Consider the following 18,977-nt stretch of genomic DNA (forward strand, 5'->3'; position numbering starts at 1 on the left):
ATGGTGGCAGCCATGGAAGCAGTTCCCTTTGCGCAGTTTCATCTGCGCCCACTTCAATGGGACATTCTCCGCCAATGGGACGGGAAGTCAACGTCCCTGGACAGGAAAGTCTCGCTTTCCCAGACGGCCAAAGACTCTCTACAATGGTGGCTCCTTCCCACCTCATTGTCTCAGGGAAGATCCTTCCTGCCCCCATCCTGGGCAGTAGTCACGACAGATGCGAGTCTGTCAGGGTGGGGAGCAGTATTTCTCCACCACAGGGCTCAGGGGACGTGGACTCCGCAGGAGTCCACCCTTCAGATCAATGTTCTGGAGATCAGAGCAGTGTATCTTGCTCTACTGGCCTTCCAACAGTGGCTGGAAGGAAAACAGATCCGAATTCAATCGGACAACTCCACAGCGGTGGCATACATCAACCACCAAGGAGGGACGCGCAGTCGGCAAGCCTTCCAAGAAGTCCGGCGCATTCTAATGTGGGTGGAGGACAGAGCATCCACCATATCCGCGGTTCACATCCCAGGCGTAGAAAACTGGGAAGCAGACTTCCTCAGTCGCCAGGGCATGGACGCAGGGGAATGGTCCCTTCACCCGGACGTGTTTCAGGAAATCTGTCGACGCTGGGGAGTGCCGGACGTCGACCTAATGGCATCCCGGCACAACAACAAGGTCCCGGCATTCATGGCGAGGTCGCGCGATCAAAGAGCTCTGGCGGCAGACGCCTTGGTTCAAGATTGGTCGCAGTTTCAGCTCCCATACGTGTTTCCGCCTCTGGCGCTCTTGCCCAGAGTGCTACGCAAGATCAGATCCGAGTGCAGCCGCGTCATACTCGTCGCTCCAGACTGGCCGAGGAGGTCGTGGTATCCGGATCTGTGGCATCTCACGATCGGTCGACCGTGGTCACTGCCAGACCGACCAGACTTACTGTCCCAAGGGCCGTTTTTCCATCAGAATTCTGCGGCCCTGAACCTGACTGTGTGGCCATTGAGTCCTGGATCCTAGCATCTGCTGGATTATCTCAGGGAGTCGTTGCCACAATGAGACAAGCTAGAAAGTCGAATTCGGCTAAGATCTACCACAGAACGTGGAAGATTTTCTTGTCCTGGTGCTCTGCTCAGGGAGGGTCTCCCTGGCCATTTGCATTGCCCAAGTTTCTTTCCTTCCTGCAATCGGGGTTAGAAAAGGGCTTGTCGCTCAGCTCCCTTAAAGGGCAAGTTTCGGCACTATCCGTGTTTTTTCAGAAGCGTCTAGCACGTCTTCCTAAGGTGCGCACGTTCCTGCAGGGGGTCTGTCATATTGTGCCCCCGTACAAGCGACCGTTAGATCCATGGGATCTGAACAGGGTACTAGTTGCTCTCCAGAAGCCGCCCTTCGAGCCTCTGAAGGAAGTTTCCTTTTCTCGGCTGTCGCAGAAAGTGGCGTTTCTTGTTGCGATCACATCGCTTCGGCGAGTGTCTGAGCTGGCAGCTCTGTCATCTAAGGCTCCCTTCCTGGTGTTCCACCAGGACAAGGTTGTGCTGCGCCCCATTCCGGAGTTTCTTCCTAAGGTCGTATCCTCTTTTCATCTTAATCAGGATATATCCTTGCCTTCTTTTTGCCCTCATCCGGTTCACCGGTATGAAAAGGCCTTACGTTTGCTAGATCTGGTGAGAGCACTCAGAATCTACATTTCCCGCACGGCGCCCATACGCCGGGCCGATGCACTTTTCGTCCTTGTCGCTGGTCCGCGCAAGGGGTTGCAGGCTTCTAAAGCCACCCTGGCTCGATGGATCAAAGAACCAATTCTAGAGGCCTACCGTTCTGCGGGGCTTCCGGTTCCTTCAGGGCTAAAAGCCCACTCCACCAGGGCCGTGGGTGCGTCCTGGGCATTACGTCACCAGGCTTCGGCTCAACAGGTGTGCCAGGCAGCTACCTGGTCCAGTCTGCACACTTTCACCAAGCATTATCAGGTGCATACCTATGCTTCGGCGGATGCCAGCTTAGGTAGAAGAGTCCTGCAGGCGGCAGTGACACCCCCGTAGGGGAGGGCTGTTTTGCAGCTCTAACATGAGGTATTTATTTACCCACCCAGGGACAGCTTTTGGACGTCCCAATCGTCTGGGTCTCCCAATAGAGCGCTGAAGAAGAAGGGAATTTTGTTACTTACCGTAAATTCCTTTTCTTCTAGCTCTTATTGGGAGACCCAGCACCCGCCCTGTTGTCCTTCGGGATGTTTTTTTGTTGTTTGCGGGTACACATGTTGTTCATGTTGAACGGTTTTTCAGTTCTCCGATGTTATTCGGAGTTAATTTGTTTAAACCAGTTATTGGCTTCCTCCTTCTTGCTTTGGCACTAAAACTGGAGTACCCGTGATACCACGGGGGGGTATAGCCAGAGGGGGAGGGGCCTTGCACTTTTAATGTAGTGCTTTGTGTGGCCTCCAGAGGGCAGTAGCTATACCCCAATCGTCTGGGTCTCCCAATAAGAGCTAGAAGAAAAGGAATTTACGGTAAGTAACAAAATTCCCTTCTTTTATCTCAAAAACAGAACGAGATGGAGAAAAAAAGTGAATTACAAAGTTGTAGGGCATCAATACAATGCGAATCGACACCTTGCATACAGAAATGCTATGATTAGAACGTGTAAAACTCACAAGGCTGCGGACGTGAAGCGATACCTCATGGAGACCTTCCTACAAGTCATTGGGTATGGTGGCTGCGTGCAGTGGCCTCCATGCTCACCTGACCTGACCCCATTGGACTTCTTTCTGTGAGGTCACATCAAACAGCAGGTGTATGCGACCCCTCCACCACCATTGCAGGACCTACGACGACGTATCACAGATGCTTGTGCAAACGTGTCACCTAACATATTGCACAACGTGCAGCAAGATACAGTATGCTGTCCAGAGTCCAGATGTGCATTGCAGCTGACGGTGGCCACTTTGAGCATCAAAGTTAAATGAGCGCCATATGCGTGACCCTCATTCAATGTTTTGGGGGGGTCATGGGTTTCATATAGCATTTCTGTATGCAAGGTGTTGATTCATATTAAATTGATGATGCCCTGCAATTTTGTAATTCACTTTTCTTTGTCGCTCCATTGGGAGACCCAGACAATTGGGTGTATAGCTTCTGCCTCCGGAGGCCACACAAAGTTATTACACTTTAAAAAGTGTAACCCCTCCCCTCTGCTATACACCCTCCCGTGCATCACGGGCCCATCAGTTTTATGCTTTGTGTTGAAGGAGGCACACATTCACGCAAGCTCCACATTTTAGTCAGCAGCAGCTGCTGACTTTATCGGATGGAAGAAAAGAGGGCCCCTCACAGGGCCCCCGGCATGCTCCCTTCTCACCCCACTTTGGTCGGCGGTGCTGTTAAGGTTGAGGTACCCATTGCGGGTACACAGGCTGGAGCCACATGCCGTTTTCCTTCCCCATCCCTTAGGGGCTCTGGGAGAAGTGGGATCCTAGCCGGTCACCAGGCACTGGGACCGGGCTCCCTCCGCAGCCCCTGTGGGATCCTGACGGACAGGAGTCTGGATGTCATCAGGGACAGGCCCTGCTTCTTTGAGGTACTCTGTGTCCCCTTGGGGACGGCGCATAGAGCGCCTGTGGATCGGACACTGCAGCAGCTGCGCTGTGTTTGGGGCCGCCGGGACTACCGCGCCGACCGTGCCTGTTTGCCGGCCGCGCTTATAACTCGAGTCCCCGGCTTTTGCGGCCTAGTACCGCATATTCCCGCCCCCGGGCCTGCCAGTCAGGGGCAAGGGCGGGACGCTAGACTTAACGTCAGCGGTGAGGGCTGGAGCATACTTAGTATCCTCCTCCCCCCCTCACTGAGCACCGTGGGGCACCAGATTCCCGCACTTTTTAAGGCACGCCCACGGCTCCCTCCTCCTCACAGAACGCTGGCAGCCATTATTACATCGCTGCTGCTGGAGGAGAACTTCTGAAAGAGCTCATAACGCTGGGAGGCCCAGGCAGGGAATCTGGTGGACACACAACCGCTGTGCGCGGTCGGTAAGCCGCACCTGTTACAGGTGCTGGCCCCCCTGGGTGCCACAGTGTGTATATATATATATATATCCATATTGGGTATACATTTGCTCTGCTCGGCTGCAGTATTTGCTTAGCTATATACCCTCACTGTTTGCTAAGAGGAGATAACAGCATGTCGTCTGCAAAAAGCAAGGGTGCCAAGGCACAGGCTTATTTTGCAACTTGTACCTCTTGTGCGGCCATGTTACCTGCTGGTTCCACCTACCCTCATTGTGTGCAATGCTCGGCCTCTGTGACACTCACTCAGCCGGAGCCTCAGGCACTGGTGGGACCCTCGGCTCAGGTAGAACCACCGGCAGTTACTGTCCAGGTGGCAGGGACAGAGTTTGCAGTGTTGGCTGAGAAACTTTCTGACTCCCTTTCACAATCCATGGCTCAGTCTATGGACAAATGGTCTGCTAAGATACTTGAAGCTTTGCAGTCCAGGCCGGTAACACAGGCCCCGGGCACTGTTGAATCATTGACCCCAGGCCCCCCTCGGTTAGAGCAGCAAACTGCTCCTGAGGTGACACATAGGTCCCACGGGGAGGACTCCGACTCGGACTGTAGTCACAGACCGTCTAAGCGGGCTCGCTGGGTACCTTCATCCACTTCATCACGCTGCTCAGGGTCTCAGCATGAGGACTCTCTGGAGGATGAGGCGGACGTTGCAGCTCAGGGCTCTGATCCTGACGGTGCTCTCAATCTTGATACACCTGAAGGAGACGCCATTGTAAATGACCTTATAGCGTCCATTAACCAGGTGCTAGAACTTCCTCCTCCAACTCTACCTGTTGAGGAGTCAGCTTCACAACAGGAGAAACACCAGTTTAGGTTTCCCAAACGTACAAGGAGTGCTTTTTTCGATCACTCTAACTTCAGGGATGCTGTCCGGAAGCACAGAGCATATCCGGACAAGCGCTTTACTAAGCGCCTTAATGACACACGTTACCCCTTCCCACCTGATGTAGTTAAGGGTTGGGCTCAGTGTCCCAAGGTGGATCCTCCAGTCTCTAGGCTGGCGGCTAGATCCATGGTATCAGTGGCAGATGGCTCATCGCTCAAAGATGCCACTGACAGGCAAATAGAGCTCCTGATGAAATCCATCTATGAAGCCATAGGTGCGTCTTTTGCTCCAGCATTTGCAGCCGTGTGGGTGCTCCAAGCTATCTCAGCTTGTTTGACTGAGATTAAGGCGGTCACAGGCACCGCTACTCCGCAGGTCGTGTCTTTGACTTCTCAGGCGTCGGCTTTTTCGTCCTACGCCATGAACGCGGTCCTCGACTCGGTGAGCCGTACAGCGGTAGCATCCGCCAATTCGGTGGCAGTCCGCAGGGCCATGTGGCTACGCGAATGGAAGGCAGACTCTGCTTCCAAGAAGTTCTTAACCGGTTTGCCATTTTCCGGCGACCGCTTGTTTGACGAGCAATTGGACGAAATTATCAAGCAATCCAAGGGAAAGGACTCGTCCTTACCCCAGTCTAAACCGAACAGACCTCAGCAGCGAAAGATTCAATCGAGGTTTCGGTCCTTTCGGCCCTCAGCCAGGTCCCAATCCTCCACGTCCAACAGGTCACAGAAGGGCCAGAGCAACTCTTCGGCATGGCGGTCTAAGTCACGTCCTAAAAAGACCGCCGGAGGAACCGCCCCCAAGGCGGCCTCCTCATGACTTTCGGTCTCCACAAACCGCATCCTCGGTCGGTGGCAGGCTCTTCCGCTTTTGCGACGCCTGGTGGCCACATGTCCAAGACCGATGGGTGAGAGACATTCTGTCTCACGGTTACAGGATAGAGCTCAGTTCTCGTCCTCCGACTCGTTTCTTCAGAACATCTCCGCCCCCCGAGCGAGCCGATGCACTTTTTCAGGCGGTAAACACTCTGAAGGCAGAAGGAGTGGTGATTCCCGTTCCACCTCAGGAACATGGTCACGGATTCTACTCCAACTTGTTCGTGGTGCCAAAAAAGGACGGATCATTCCGTCCCGTTCTAGACCTCAAGCTGCTCAACAAGCATGTGAGCACCAGAAGGTTTCGGATGGAATCTCTCCGCTCTGTCATCGCCTCGATGTCACAAGGAGACTTCCTAGCATCAGTCGACATCAAAGATGCTTATCTCCATGTGCCAATCGCTCCCGAGCATCACCGCTTCCTGCGTTTCGCCATCGGGGACGAACACCTTCAGTTCGTGGCACTGCCTTTCGGCCTGGCGACAGCCCCACGGGTCTTCACCAAGGTCATGGCAGCAGTGGTGGCGGTCTTACACTCTCAGGGCCACTCGGTGATCCCTTACTTAGACGATCTTCTAGTCAAGGCACCCTCCAGGGTGGCATGCCAACACAGCCTGACCGTCACTCTGGAGACTCTCCAGAGGTTCGGGTGGATCATCAATTTCCCAAAGTCAAATTTGACACCGACCCAATCGCTGACTTACCTCGGGATGGAGTTTCATACCCTTTCAGCGATAGTGAAGCTCCCGCTGGACAAACAGCGTTCACTACAGACAGGGGTACAATCTCTTCTTCGGGGTCAGTCACACCCCTTGAGGCGCCTCATGCACTTCTTAGGGATGATGGTGGCAGCAATGGAGGCAGTTCCCTTTGCGCAGTTTCATCTGCGTCCACTTCAATGGGATATCCTCCGCAAATGGGACAAGAAGCCGACGTCCCTAGACAGGAACGTTTCGCTGTCACGGACAGCCAAGACCTCTCTTCAGTGGTGGCTTCTTCCCACTTCCTTGTCAAAAGGAAAATCCTTCTTGCCCCCATCCTGGGCTGTGGTCACGACGGACGCGAGTCTGTCAGGGTGGGGAGCGGTCTTCCTCCACCACAGGGCTCAGGGAACCTGGACTCCGACAGAGTCCTCCCTTCAGATCAACGTTCTGGAGATAAGGGCAGTGTATCTGGCCCTAAAGGCGTTCCAGCGGTGGCTGGAGGGACGGCAGATCCGAATACAGTCGGACAACGCCACGGCGGTTGCGTACATCAACCACCAGGGCGGCACTCGCAGTCTTCAAGCCTTCCGAGAAGTTCAGCGGATTCTGCTGTGGGCGGAAGCCACAGCCTCCACCATCTCCGCAGTTCACATCCCGGGCGTAGAAAACTGGGAAGCAGATTTTCTCAGTCGCCAGGGCATGGATGCAGGGGAATGGTCTCTTCACCCGGACGTGTTTCGGGAGATCTGTTGCCGCTGGGGAACGCCGGACGTCGATCTAATGGCGTCTCGGCACAACAACAAAATCCCGGCATTCATGGCTCGGTCCAAGGATCACAGAGCTCTGGCGGCAGACGCGTTAGTTCAGGACTGGTCGCAGTTTCGACTGCCTTATGTATTTCCTCCTCTGGCACTGCTGCCCAGAGTATTACGCAAGATCAGGTCCGACTGCAGTCGCGCCATCCTCGTCGCTCCAGACTGGCCGAGGAGATCGTGGTACCCGGATCTGTGGCACCTCACGGTGGGTCAACCGTGGGCACTCCCAGACCGACCAGACTTGCTGTCTCAAGGGCCATTTTTCCATCTGAATTCCGCGGCCCTCAACCTGACTGTGTGGCCATTGAGTCCTGGCTCCTAGCGTCATCAGGGTTATCTCAAGATGTCATTGCCACCATGAGACAGGCCAGGAAACCAACGTCCGCCAAGATCTACCACAGGACTTGGAGGATCTTCTTATCCTGGTGCTCTGATCAGGGTTTCACTCCCTGGCCGTTTGCCTTGCCCACTTTTCTTTCTTTCCTTCAATCCGGATTGGACAAGGGCTTGTCTCTCGGCTCTCTCAAGGGACAAGTATCGGCGCTTTCCGTGTTTTTTCAAAAGCGTCTAGCCAGGCTTCCGCAGGTCCGTACGTTCCTGCAGGGAGTTTGCCACATAGTCCCACCTTACAAGCGTCCGCTAGAACCCTGGGATCTTAACAGAGTGCTGACGGCTCTCCAAAAGCCACCTTTCGAGCCGATGCGGGATGTCTCTTTATCTCGCCTTTCGCAGAAGGTGGCCTTCCTAGTGGCAGTCACATCACTTCGGAGAGTGTCTGAGCTAGCAGCGCTGTCATGCAAAGCCCCCTTCCTGGTGTTTCACCAGGATAAGGTGGTTCTGCGTCCGGTCCCGGAATTTCTCCCTAAGGTGGTATCCCCTTTTCATCTCAATCAGGATATCTCCTTACCTTCTTTTTGCCCTCATCCAGTTCACCAATGTGAAAAGGATTTGCACTTGTTAGATCTTGTGAGAGCACTCAGGCTCTACATTTCACGCACGGCGCCCTTGCGCCGTTCTGATGCGCTCTTTGTCCTTGTCGCGGGACAGCGTAAGGGGTCGCAAGCTTCCAAGTCAACCTTGGCTAGGTGGATCAAGGAACCGATTCTTGAAGCCTACCGTTCGTCTGGGCTTCCGATTCCTTCAGGGCTGAAAGCCCATTCTACCAGAGCTGTAGGTGCGTCCTGGGCATTGCGGCACCAGGCTACGGCTCAGCAGGTGTGTCAGGCAGCTACCTGGTCGAGTCTGCACACTTTTACAAAACACTATCAGGTGCATACCTATGCTTCGGCAGACGCCAGCCTAGGTAGGCAAGTCCTTCAGGCGGCAGTGGCCCACCTGTAAGAAGGGACCGTTGTTTCGGCTATTTTTTATCGAGGTATTCTTTTACCCACCCAGGGATTGCTTTTGGACATCCCAATTGTCTGGGTCTCCCAATGGAGCGACAAAGAAGAAGGGAATTTCTTTGTCGCTCCATTGGGAGACCCAGACAATTGGGTGTATAGCTTCTGCCTCCGGAGGCCACACAAAGTATTACACTTAAAAGTGTAAAGCCCCTCCCCTTCTGCCTATACACCCCCCGTGCCTCACGGGCTCCTCAGTTTTTATGCTTTGTGCGAAGGAGGCTGACATCCACGCATAGCTCCACATCTTAGTCAGCAGCAGCTGCTGACTATGTCGGATGGAAGAAAAGAGGGCCCATAACAGGGCCCCCAGCATGCTCCCTTCTCACCCCACTCTGGTCGGCGGTGCTGTTAAGGTTGAGGTGCCCATTGCGGGTACATAGGCAGGAGCCACATGCTGTTTTCCTTCCCCATCCCTTAATGGGCTCTGGGTGAAGTGGGATCCTAATCGGTCTCCAGGCACTGGGACCGTGCTCCCTCCGCAGCCCCTGGGGAATCTGCTGGACAGGAGCCGGGTATCGTCAGGGACAAGGCCCTGCTACTGTGAGGTACTCTGTGTCCCCCTGGGGGACCGCGCATGGAGCGCTTGTGCCATACACACTGCAGCACTGCTGGGTGTGTTAGTGCGCCGGGGACTACCGCGCCGGCCGCGCTTATTTGCCGGCCGCGCTTATAACTTTAGTCCCCGGCTTTTGCGGCCTAGTATCGCATATTCCCGCCCCCAGGCCTGCCAGTCAGGGGAAGGGCGGGACGCTGCACAGGACGTCAGCGCTGAGGGCTGGAGCATACTTTGTATCCTCCTCCCCTTTCAGTCAGCACAGTGGGGCATCAGATTCCCGCACTTTCTGGGGCACGCCCACGGCCCCCTCCTCCCCACAGAACGCCGGCAGCCATTCCTGTCAGCACTTCTGACGCTGGAGAGGAGAGACAACACGGCTCTGGGAGGCCCAGGCAGGGAATCTGGTGATCACACAACCGCTTTGAGCGGTCGGTAAGCAGCACCTGGGTGCTGGCCCCACTGAGTGCCGAAGTGTACATATATATATATGCTTATATGCTATACATTTACACTGTACGGTCGCACTGTTGATTTTTGGCTATATACCCTCCTGGATTGTACTCAGAGGAGACAACAGCATGTCGTCCGCAAAAAGCAAGGGTGCCAAAGCACAGGCTTACTTTGCAACCTGTACCTCATGTGCGGCTATACTACCGGCAGGTTCCACCGATCCTCATTGTGTGCAATGCTCGGCCCCTGTGGCACTTACTCAGCCGGAGCCTCTGCTACTGGTGGCCCAGGTGGAACCACCTGCTACCACTCTCCAGGTGACAGGGACGGAGTTTGCAGTATTTGCTGACAAACTGTCTGAGAGTATGGATAAATGGTCTGCTAAGATACTAGAAGCCTTACAGTCCAGACCGGTGACTCAGGCCACGGGCACTGTTGAATCATTGACCCCAGGCCCCCCTCAGTTGGAGCAGCAAAGTGCTCCTGGGGTGACCCATAGGTCCCAGGGTGAGGTCTCTGACACGGACCGCAGTCCCAGGCCGCCTAAGCGGGCTCGCTGGGAAATTCTCTCGACTTCATCACACTGTTCGGGGTCTCAGCAGGAGGACTCTCTGGATGATGAAGCGGAGGTAGCAGATCAGGATTCTGATCCTGAGGCCGCTCTCAACCTAGATACACCTGAAGGTGACGCCATAGTGAATGACCTTATAGCGACCATCAATCAGGTGTTGGATATTTCTCCCCCAGCTCCTCCAATTGAGGAGTCAGCTTCTCAGCAGGAGAAATTCCGTTTCAGGTTTCCCAAGCGTACATTGAGTACGTTTCTGGATCACTCTGACTTCAGAGAGGCAGTCCAGAAACACCGAGCTTGTCCAGATAAGCGTTTTTCCAAGCGCCTTAAGGATACACGTTATCCCTTCCCCCCTGACGTTGTCAAGGGCTGGGCTCAGTGTCCCAAGGTGGATCCTCCAGTCTCCAGACTGGCGGCTAGATCCATAGTTGCAGTGGAAGATGGGGCTTCACTCAAAGATGCCACTGACAGACAGATGGAGCTCTGGTTGAAATCCATCTATGAAGCTATCGGCGCGTCTTTTGCTCCAGCATTCGCAGCCGTATGGGCACTCCAAGCTATCTCAGCTTGTCATGCGCAAATTAATGCAGTCACACGTACGTCTGCTCCGCAAGTGGTGTCCTTAACCTCTCAGGCGTCGGCGTTTGCGTCCTACGCCATTAATGCTGTCCTGGACTCTGCGAGCCGTACGGCGGTAGCATCCGCCAATTCGGTGGCAGTCCGCAGGGCCATGTGGCTACGTGAATGGAAGGCAGACTCTGCTTCCAAAAAGTTCTTAACCGGTTTGCCATTTTCTGGCGACCGTCTGTTTGGTGAGCGATTGGATGAAATCATTAAACAATCCAAGGGAAAGGACTCATCCTTACCCCAGTCCAAACCAAACAGACCTCAACCACGGAAGGTACAATCGAGGTTTCGGTCCTTTCGGTCCGCGGGCAGGTCTCAATTCTCCTCGTCCAAAAGGCCTCAGAAGGATCAGAGGAACTCCGATTCATGGCGGTCTAAGTCACGTCCTAAAAAGACCGCCGGGGGAACCGCTCCCAAAGCGGCCTCCTCATGACTTTCGGCCTCCTCACACCGCATCCTCGGTCGGTGGCAGGCTTTCCCGCTTTTGCGACGCCTGGCTGCCACAGGTAAAAGACCGTTGGGTGAGAGACATTCTGTCTCACGGTTACAGGATAGAGTTCAACTCTCGTCCTCCGACTCGGTTCTTCAGAACATCTCCGCCCCCCGAGCGAGCCGATGCTCTTCTTCAGGCGGTGTGCACTCTGAAGGCAGAAGGAGTGGTGATCCCTGTTCCTTTTCAGCAACAGGGTCACGGTTTTTACTCCAACTTGTTCGTGGTGCCGAAAAAGGACGGATCCTTCCGTCCTGTTCTGGACCTAAAACTGCTCAACAAACATGTAAAAACCAGGCGGTTCCGGATGGAATCGCTCCGCTCCGTCATCGCTTCAATGTCCCAAGGAGATTTCCTAGCATCAATCGACATCAAAGATGCTTATCTCCACGTACCGATTGCTCAAGAGCATCAGCGCTTCCTGCGTTTCGCCATAGGGGACGAACACCTTCAGTTCGTGGCACTGCCTTTCGGCTTGGCGACAGCCCCACGGGTCTTCACCAAGGTCATGGCAACAGTAGTAGCAGTTCTGCACTCTCAGGGACACTCGGTGATCCCTTACTTAGACGATCTGCTTGTCAAGGCACCCTCTCAAGTGGCATGCCAACACAGCCTGAGCATTGCTCTAGAGACTCTCCAGAGTTTCGGGTGGATCATCAATTTTCCAAAGTCAAATCTGACACCGGCCCAATCACTGACATATCTTGGCATGGAGTTTCATACTCTCTCAGCGATAGTGAAGCTTCCGCTGGACAAACAGCGTTCACTACAGACAGGGGTGCAATCTCTCCTTCAAGGCCAGTCACACCCCTTGCGGCGCCTCATGCACTTCCTAGGGAAGATGGTAGCAGCAATGGAGGCAGTTCCTTTTGCGCAGTTTCATCTGCGTCCACTTCAATGGGACATTCTCCGCAAGTGGGACAGGAAGTCGACGTCCCTCGACAGGAACGTCTCCCTTACTCGGGCAGCCAAGGCTTCCCTTCAGTGGTGGCTTCTTCCCACTTCTCTGTCGAAGGGGAAATCCTTCCTGCCCCCATCCTGGGCTGTGGTCACGACGGACGCGAGCCTGTCAGGGTGGGGAGCGGTCTTTCTCCACCACAGGGCTCAGGGTACTTGGACTCAGCCAGAGTCCTCCCTTCAGATCAATGTTCTGGAGATAAGGGCAGTGTATCTTGCCCTAAAGGCGTTCCAGCCGTGGCTGGAAGGCAAGCAGATCCGAATTCAGTCGGACAACTCCACAGCGGTGGCATACATCAACCACCAAGGCGGAACACGCAGTCGGCAAGCCTTCCAGGAAGTCCGGCGGATTCTGCTATGGGTGGAAGCCACAGCCTCCACCATATCCGCAGTTCACATCCTGGGCTCTCAAAGCCATCTCTGCTTCTCTAGAGGAGATGCATTCCCTCAACAAGGAATCTATGCCTGAGATGGTTACCTTAACTGCTCAGGCTTCAGTTTTTTCATCCTATGCCATGTCTGCCATGCTAGAGGCTGCTCACCGCACTGCGGTGGCTTCAGCTAATTCTCTTGTTATCCGCAGGATTTTGTGGCTTCAAGAGTGGAAGGCAGATGCTTCTTCCAAGAAGTTTCTGGCTGGGCTCCCTTTTGCTGGTTCACGGCTGTTTGGTGAACAGCTGGATGAAATCATTAAAGAAGCTACTGGCGGGAAGAGTACTTCCATGCCACAAATCAAGACCAGGAAACCCGCCCAGGGTAGGAATCAATCGAGGTTTCGTTCCTCCAACTGGTCATCCTCTAAGCCTTCCGCCTCGTCCGCTAACTCAGCCAAGGATCAGAAATCCAACTGGCGCCCAAAAGCGTGTCCGCAGAAGACCGCAGAAGGTTCTGCCACTAAGACAGCTTCCTCATGACTCTCGGCCCGCTCCAGCCACGTCCTTAGTCGGTGGCAGGCTCTCCCACTTTGGCGACGCTTGGTTAAAGCAAGTCTCCGATCAGTGGGTGAGAGACCTCATATCTCACGGCTACAGGATAGAATTCTCTTCCAGCCCTCCAAACAGATTTTTTCTCTCAACTCCCCCCTGCTCCAAGGCCGCCGCCTTCTCGCAGGCCGTGGCGTCCTTGCAGGCCAACGGAGTAATTGTACCAGTTCCAGCTCAGGAACGGTTCAGAGGTTTTTACTCAAATCTCTTCCTAGTTCCAAAAAAGGACGGTACTTTCCGGCCCATCCTGGATCTGAAGCTTCTCAACAAGCATGTCCGGGTGCGGCATTTTCGCATGGAGTATCTGCGATCAGTCATTGCCTCTATGACCCAAGGGGAGTTCCTGGCGTCCATCGACATCAGAGATGCCTATCTACATGTGCCAATCGCAGTGTCACATCAGCGTTGGTTACGTTTTGCGATAGGAGAGGATCATTTCCAATTCGTGGCTCTCCCCTTCGGGTTAGCCACGGCCCCTCGGGTATTCACCAAGGTCATGGCGGCAGTGATTGCGGTCCTGCACCTCCAGGGGTTAGCAGTGCTTCCCTATCTGGACGACCTTCTGGTCAAGGGTCCATCCAGCGCAGACTGTCAGCGGAGTGTTTCGCTCACTCTCGCCACCCTAGCCCAATTCGGGTGGATTGTCAATCTTCCCAAATCCACTCTGACTCCGACCCAGAGTCTCACGTACCTAGGGATGCAGTTCGAGACTTTGCCGGCACTTGTGAAGTTGCCCTTAATCAAACAGCAGTCTCTCCGGCTAGCGGTGCGCTCTCTCCTGAGGCCCCGCCGTTATTCCCTCAGGCGCCTGATGCAGGTGCTGGGTCAAATGGTGGCTTCCATGGAGGCGGTTCCCTTTGCCTAGTTCCATCTGCATCCTCTGCAGCTGGACATTCTCCGCTGTTGGGACAAGCGGCCTTCCTCCTTACAGAGGTTAGTGGCTCTGTCGCCACGGACCAGGAGCTCTCTTCAGTGGTGGCTTCGACCCCTCTCCCTGTCCCAAGGGCGCTCCTTCCTGACTCCGTCCTGGGTGATTCTCACCACGGATGCCAGCCTATCCGGCTGGGGAGCGGTACATCTTCACCACAGAGCGCAGGGCACTTGGACTCCGTACGAGTCAGCCCTTTCAATCAATGTGCTGGAAACCAGAGCTGTGCTTCTAGCTCTCCTAGCTTTTCACCACCTGTTGGCGGGCAGGCACATTCGAGTCCAGTCAGACAACGCGACAGCGGTTGCCTACATCAATCACCAAGGCGGGACACGCAGCCGCCTGGCAATGTTGGAGGTCCAACGCATTCTTCAATGGGCGGAGGACTCCAAGTCCACCATATCCGCAGTCCACATCCCTGGCGTAGAAAACTGGGAGGCAGATTATCTCAGCCGTCAATCCGTGGACGGTGGCGAGTGGTCCCTGCACCCGGCAGTGTTTCAGTCAATCTGCCGCAAGTGGGGCACTCCGGACGTGGACCTAATGGCATCCCGTCACAACAACAAGGTTCCGGTTTACGTGGCTCGCTCCCACGATCCTCAGGCCTTCGCCGCGGATGCTCTGGTTCAAGACTGGTCCCAGTTTCGTCTGTCCTACGTGTTTCCCCCTCTAGCTCTCTTGCCCAGAGTCCTGCGCAAGATCAGAATGGAGGGCCGTCGAGTCATCCTCATTGCACCGGACTGGCCCAGGCGAGCTTGGTATCCGGACCTGCTCCAACTGTCCGTGGAGATGCCGTGGCATCTTCCGGACCGTCCAGAACTGCTCTCGCAAGGTCCGTTTTTCCGCCCGAATTCTGCGGCACTCAAATTGACGGCGTGGCTCTTGAGTCCTGGATTTTGACAGCTTCTGGTATTCCTCCTGAAGTCATCTCCACTATGACTCGGGCCCGTAAGTCTTCCTCCGTCAAGATCTATCACAGGACTTGGAAAATTTTCCTGTCCTGGTGTCGCTCTTCCGGCCATTCTCCTTGGCCATTCTCGTTGCCGACCCTTCTGTCTTTTTTACAGTCCGGTCTGCAGCTAGGACTGTCCCTCAACTCTCTCAAGGGACAACTCTCAGCTCTATCAGTGCTGTTCCAGCGGCGTCTCGCCCGGCTGGCTCAGATCCACACCTTCATGCAAGGTGCGTCTCACATCATTCCGCCTTATCGGCGGCCCTTGGATCCCTGGGACCTTAACTTGGTCCTCACAGTATTGCAGAAACCCCCCTTTGAGCCTCTTAGGGAGGTTTCGTTGTATCGTCTTTCTCAAAAGGTGGCCTTTCTAGTTGCCATAACTTCTCTCAGGAGAGTCTCTGATTTGGCTGCGCTCTCCTCGGAGTCACCTTTTTTGGTTTTTCACAAAGACAATGTAGTTCTCCGTCCGACCCCGGACTTTCTTCCTAAGGTGGTCTCTCCCTTCCACCTTAACCAGGATATTTCCTTGCCTTCCTTCTGTCCGGCCCCTGTTCATCGCTTTGAGAAAGCGCTGCATACTCTAGATCTGGTGCGTGCTCTCCGGATCTATGTGTCTCGCACCGCTGCGCTTAGGCGTGCACCTCTCTTTTTGTGCTAACCACAGGGCGGCGCAAGGGTCTCTCTGCTTCTAAGCCGACCTTGGCCCGTTGGATTAGATCGACCATTTCGGACGCCTACCAGAGTACTCAGGTGCCTCCCCCGCCGGGGATCAAAGCACACTCGACCAGAGCTGTCGGTGCCTCTTGGGCTTTTAGGCACCAGGCTACGGCTCAACAAGTCTGTCAGGCTGCCACTTGGACTAGCCTGCATACCTTTTTGAAGCACTACCAAGTGCATGCTCATGCTTCGGCAGATGCGAGCTTGGGCAGACGCATCCTTCAGGCGGCTGTCGCCCACTTGTGAAGTTAGGCTCCACCTACTTCTTAGTTTTTTTCTGTTTATTCCCACCCAGGGACAGCTTTGGAACGTCCCATGGTCTGGGTCTCCCAAAGGAACGATAAAGAAAAAGAGAATTTTGTTACTTACCGTAAATTCTTTTTCTTATAGTTCCGTATTGGGAGACCCAGCTCCCTCCCTGTTGCCTGTTGGCAATTTTCTTGTTCCGTGTGTTATCACCGGCTGTTGTCGTGGACAGAGTCTCCGGTTGTTCCGGTTCTTACTCGGTTCTACTCGTGGGTGGCTATTCTCCTTCAGCTTTTGCACTAAACTGGCTAGGACTGGCTACCAGGGGGTGTATAAGCTCAGAGGGAGGAGCTACACTTTTAAGTGTAGTACTTTGTGTGTCCTCCGGAGGCAGAAGCTAAACACCCATGGTCTGGGTCTCCCAATACGGAACTATAAGAACAAGAATTTACGGTAAGTAACAAAATTCTCTTTTTCGTGTTATCTTGGTCTAATATTATTTACATTTGTTTGGTGATCTTTAACACTTAAGTGTGACAAACATGCAAAAGAATAAGAAATCCGGAAGGGGGCAAACAGTTTTTACACCACTGTATATAATCTAATCACCTGAAGAAGACTTCTAAGAACCAGGGCACCCGACGTCCTCCTTTTGGTAACTTTATTACTGCAGAAATATCACAAGATTTCTGGCTCGCAGGGCATTTATCAAGCCAGATCAAGCATATCTCTATTTTTCATAAAGGTGCTGGTCAGCGTAAACCTTGGAATTTGTCATAAAGTTTCCAAAAGGATGACATCTGGTTCCCGGATGGCTCTCTATTGCTACAGCCTTGTGGGGGATTGCACCAAGTGTGCACGGTCAACAGAGCGATGCCTGGGCTCTTTCAAGGCTTCACTTGTTTGTCGGCTGGTGACCTGTATCTTTATATATGCCAATAATGAGTTATTCTAAACCCTCATTTTGCCGATTTATTGGCTATGAATATATAAACATAGTATTAACATGAATTAAGTTACCGTTCCTGCAGAACATTAAGGAGGATTCACTCATTACTTCATTGTTGTCCATTTGAAACATCAGGCGACACAGACATTACCTTTCATGTGGGTGATGGCACCATCCATGCCCACGATGGACATGAATCACCTTGAATTTCTTACCTTGTATACCTTGTATTATTTTTTTTAGGATATCACTGATAAAATTTGTTTAAGAGCAATGGAAAAGGTGAAGATGCAGCTGTGTAACAAGGATCCCAAGGAGCGGAGTGCGACATCTCAGGAAGTCACTGCAACTAATGATCACGAGAGCAGAGAAGGTAAAGTACTGGCCGAAATGTGAGGACTCGTCCTATAAGTAATGCATCAAATGTAGTTTAGATATACATTGAAAACTATTTTTGTTGGCTTCTTAAAGGGAACCGATCACCATGTCATCCATTTGGTTTCCCAATATAGTTCGTTGCCAACACTACTTAAAGGGAACCTGTCAGCAGATTTGGGGCCTATAAGCTGTGTCCACCACCAGTGGGCCCTTATATACAGTATTCTAAGATGCAGTATATAAGAGCTCAGGCCGCTGTGTAGAGCGTAAAAATCACTTTATAATGCTTACCTAAATGGTCGCTGTGGTGGAGTTGGGCCATATGGGCGTCTCCGGTGCCAGCACCTCCTCTTTCAGCCATGTTCATCCTCCTTCTGAAGCCTGTGTGCATGACGCATCCTACATCATACACACTCGTCGGTCCCACGCAGGCGCACTATAATACTTTGATTTGCCCTGCTCAGGGCAGATCAAAGTGCGCCTGCGCAGGACCTCAATGCCGGCGAGTGTGACGTAGGACGCGTCATGTACCCGGGCTTCAGAGGAAGGACGACAAAGGTGACCGAAAGAGGAGTCACCGGAGAACGAAGACGCCCATATGACCCAACTCCACCACAGCAACCGTTTAGGTGAGTATTATAAAGTGATTTTTATGTTCTACACAGCGGCCTGGGCTCTTATATACAGCATGTTAGAATGCTGTGTATAAGAGCCCACTGGTGGTGGCCGCAGCTTATAGGCCCCAAATCTGGTGAAAAGTTCCCTTTTAACCCTTTGTAGCAACATCTCTTCGCTTTTTTTTTTTTTTATAAACCCATTGGCCCAAGAAACCTCATAAAATGTTTTAGAATTGTCCCCCATTTTATCCTATCTAAGGCCGAGGGGCAGCAATTGCAGACACGGGACAGATCAGCAGAACCCTTCAGACCGCTTGGTGCCACCTCTGTGCCTGCAGTCACCCTCCTCTAGCTTTGACATAGGAATAGTCATTCACGTGGCTCACACAAAGCACACAGCAGATGTGATTTAGCCCAGGAACCATTTTCTGTGCCTCGGGACAACTAGGGGTGTTGCTACCTACAGTTCCTAAAGGTACAGATTATATGGGGAAAAGCCTATCTCAAAGCCATCATGCCAGAGAGGATGCTTGTCTATTGTAACAAAGCACATGTTACTTTTTGGCCATCCAAGTCCATTATGTCATCACACATACTATTTGTCCTTTTTACAAACAAGGTTCTTAGCTTCAGCAGGTATCAATAATTCTTTAGCTCACATAAAGTACAGGCGCTCTGTCCATCATGGCGGGACCAGTCATTTAAATTCACCTTCCCACCTGATGGTTTTCAATCTGTCTTCTTCCTTTTCTGACTCTATGGGTGGTGTCACACACAGCGACGACAACGACGTCGCTGCTACGTCACCATTTTCTTCAGCGCTCTATTGGGAGACCCAGACGATTGGGGGTATAGCTACTGCCTCCGGAGGCCACACAAAGCACTACA

At 53.2% G+C, this 18,977-nt stretch overlaps 1 protein-coding gene across 1 annotated transcript in view; it reads left to right on the plus strand.

Annotated features, from left to right (window-relative positions):
• Positions 1 to 18,977, plus strand: part of NCAPG (non-SMC condensin I complex subunit G) — a 246,325-nt gene that overhangs the window by 199,913 nt on the left and 27,435 nt on the right. Inside the window, exon 18 of the mRNA XM_075333625.1 lies at positions 17,338 to 17,467. Coding sequence (XP_075189740.1) covers positions 17,338 to 17,467 — 130 coding nt within the window. The remainder of the gene's footprint in view (positions 1 to 17,337; positions 17,468 to 18,977) is intronic.

This window comes from Anomaloglossus baeobatrachus, chromosome 1 (genome assembly GCF_048569485.1).
Source record: "Anomaloglossus baeobatrachus isolate aAnoBae1 chromosome 1, aAnoBae1.hap1, whole genome shotgun sequence".
NCBI classification, from domain to species: Eukaryota; Metazoa; Chordata; class Amphibia; order Anura; family Aromobatidae; genus Anomaloglossus; species Anomaloglossus baeobatrachus.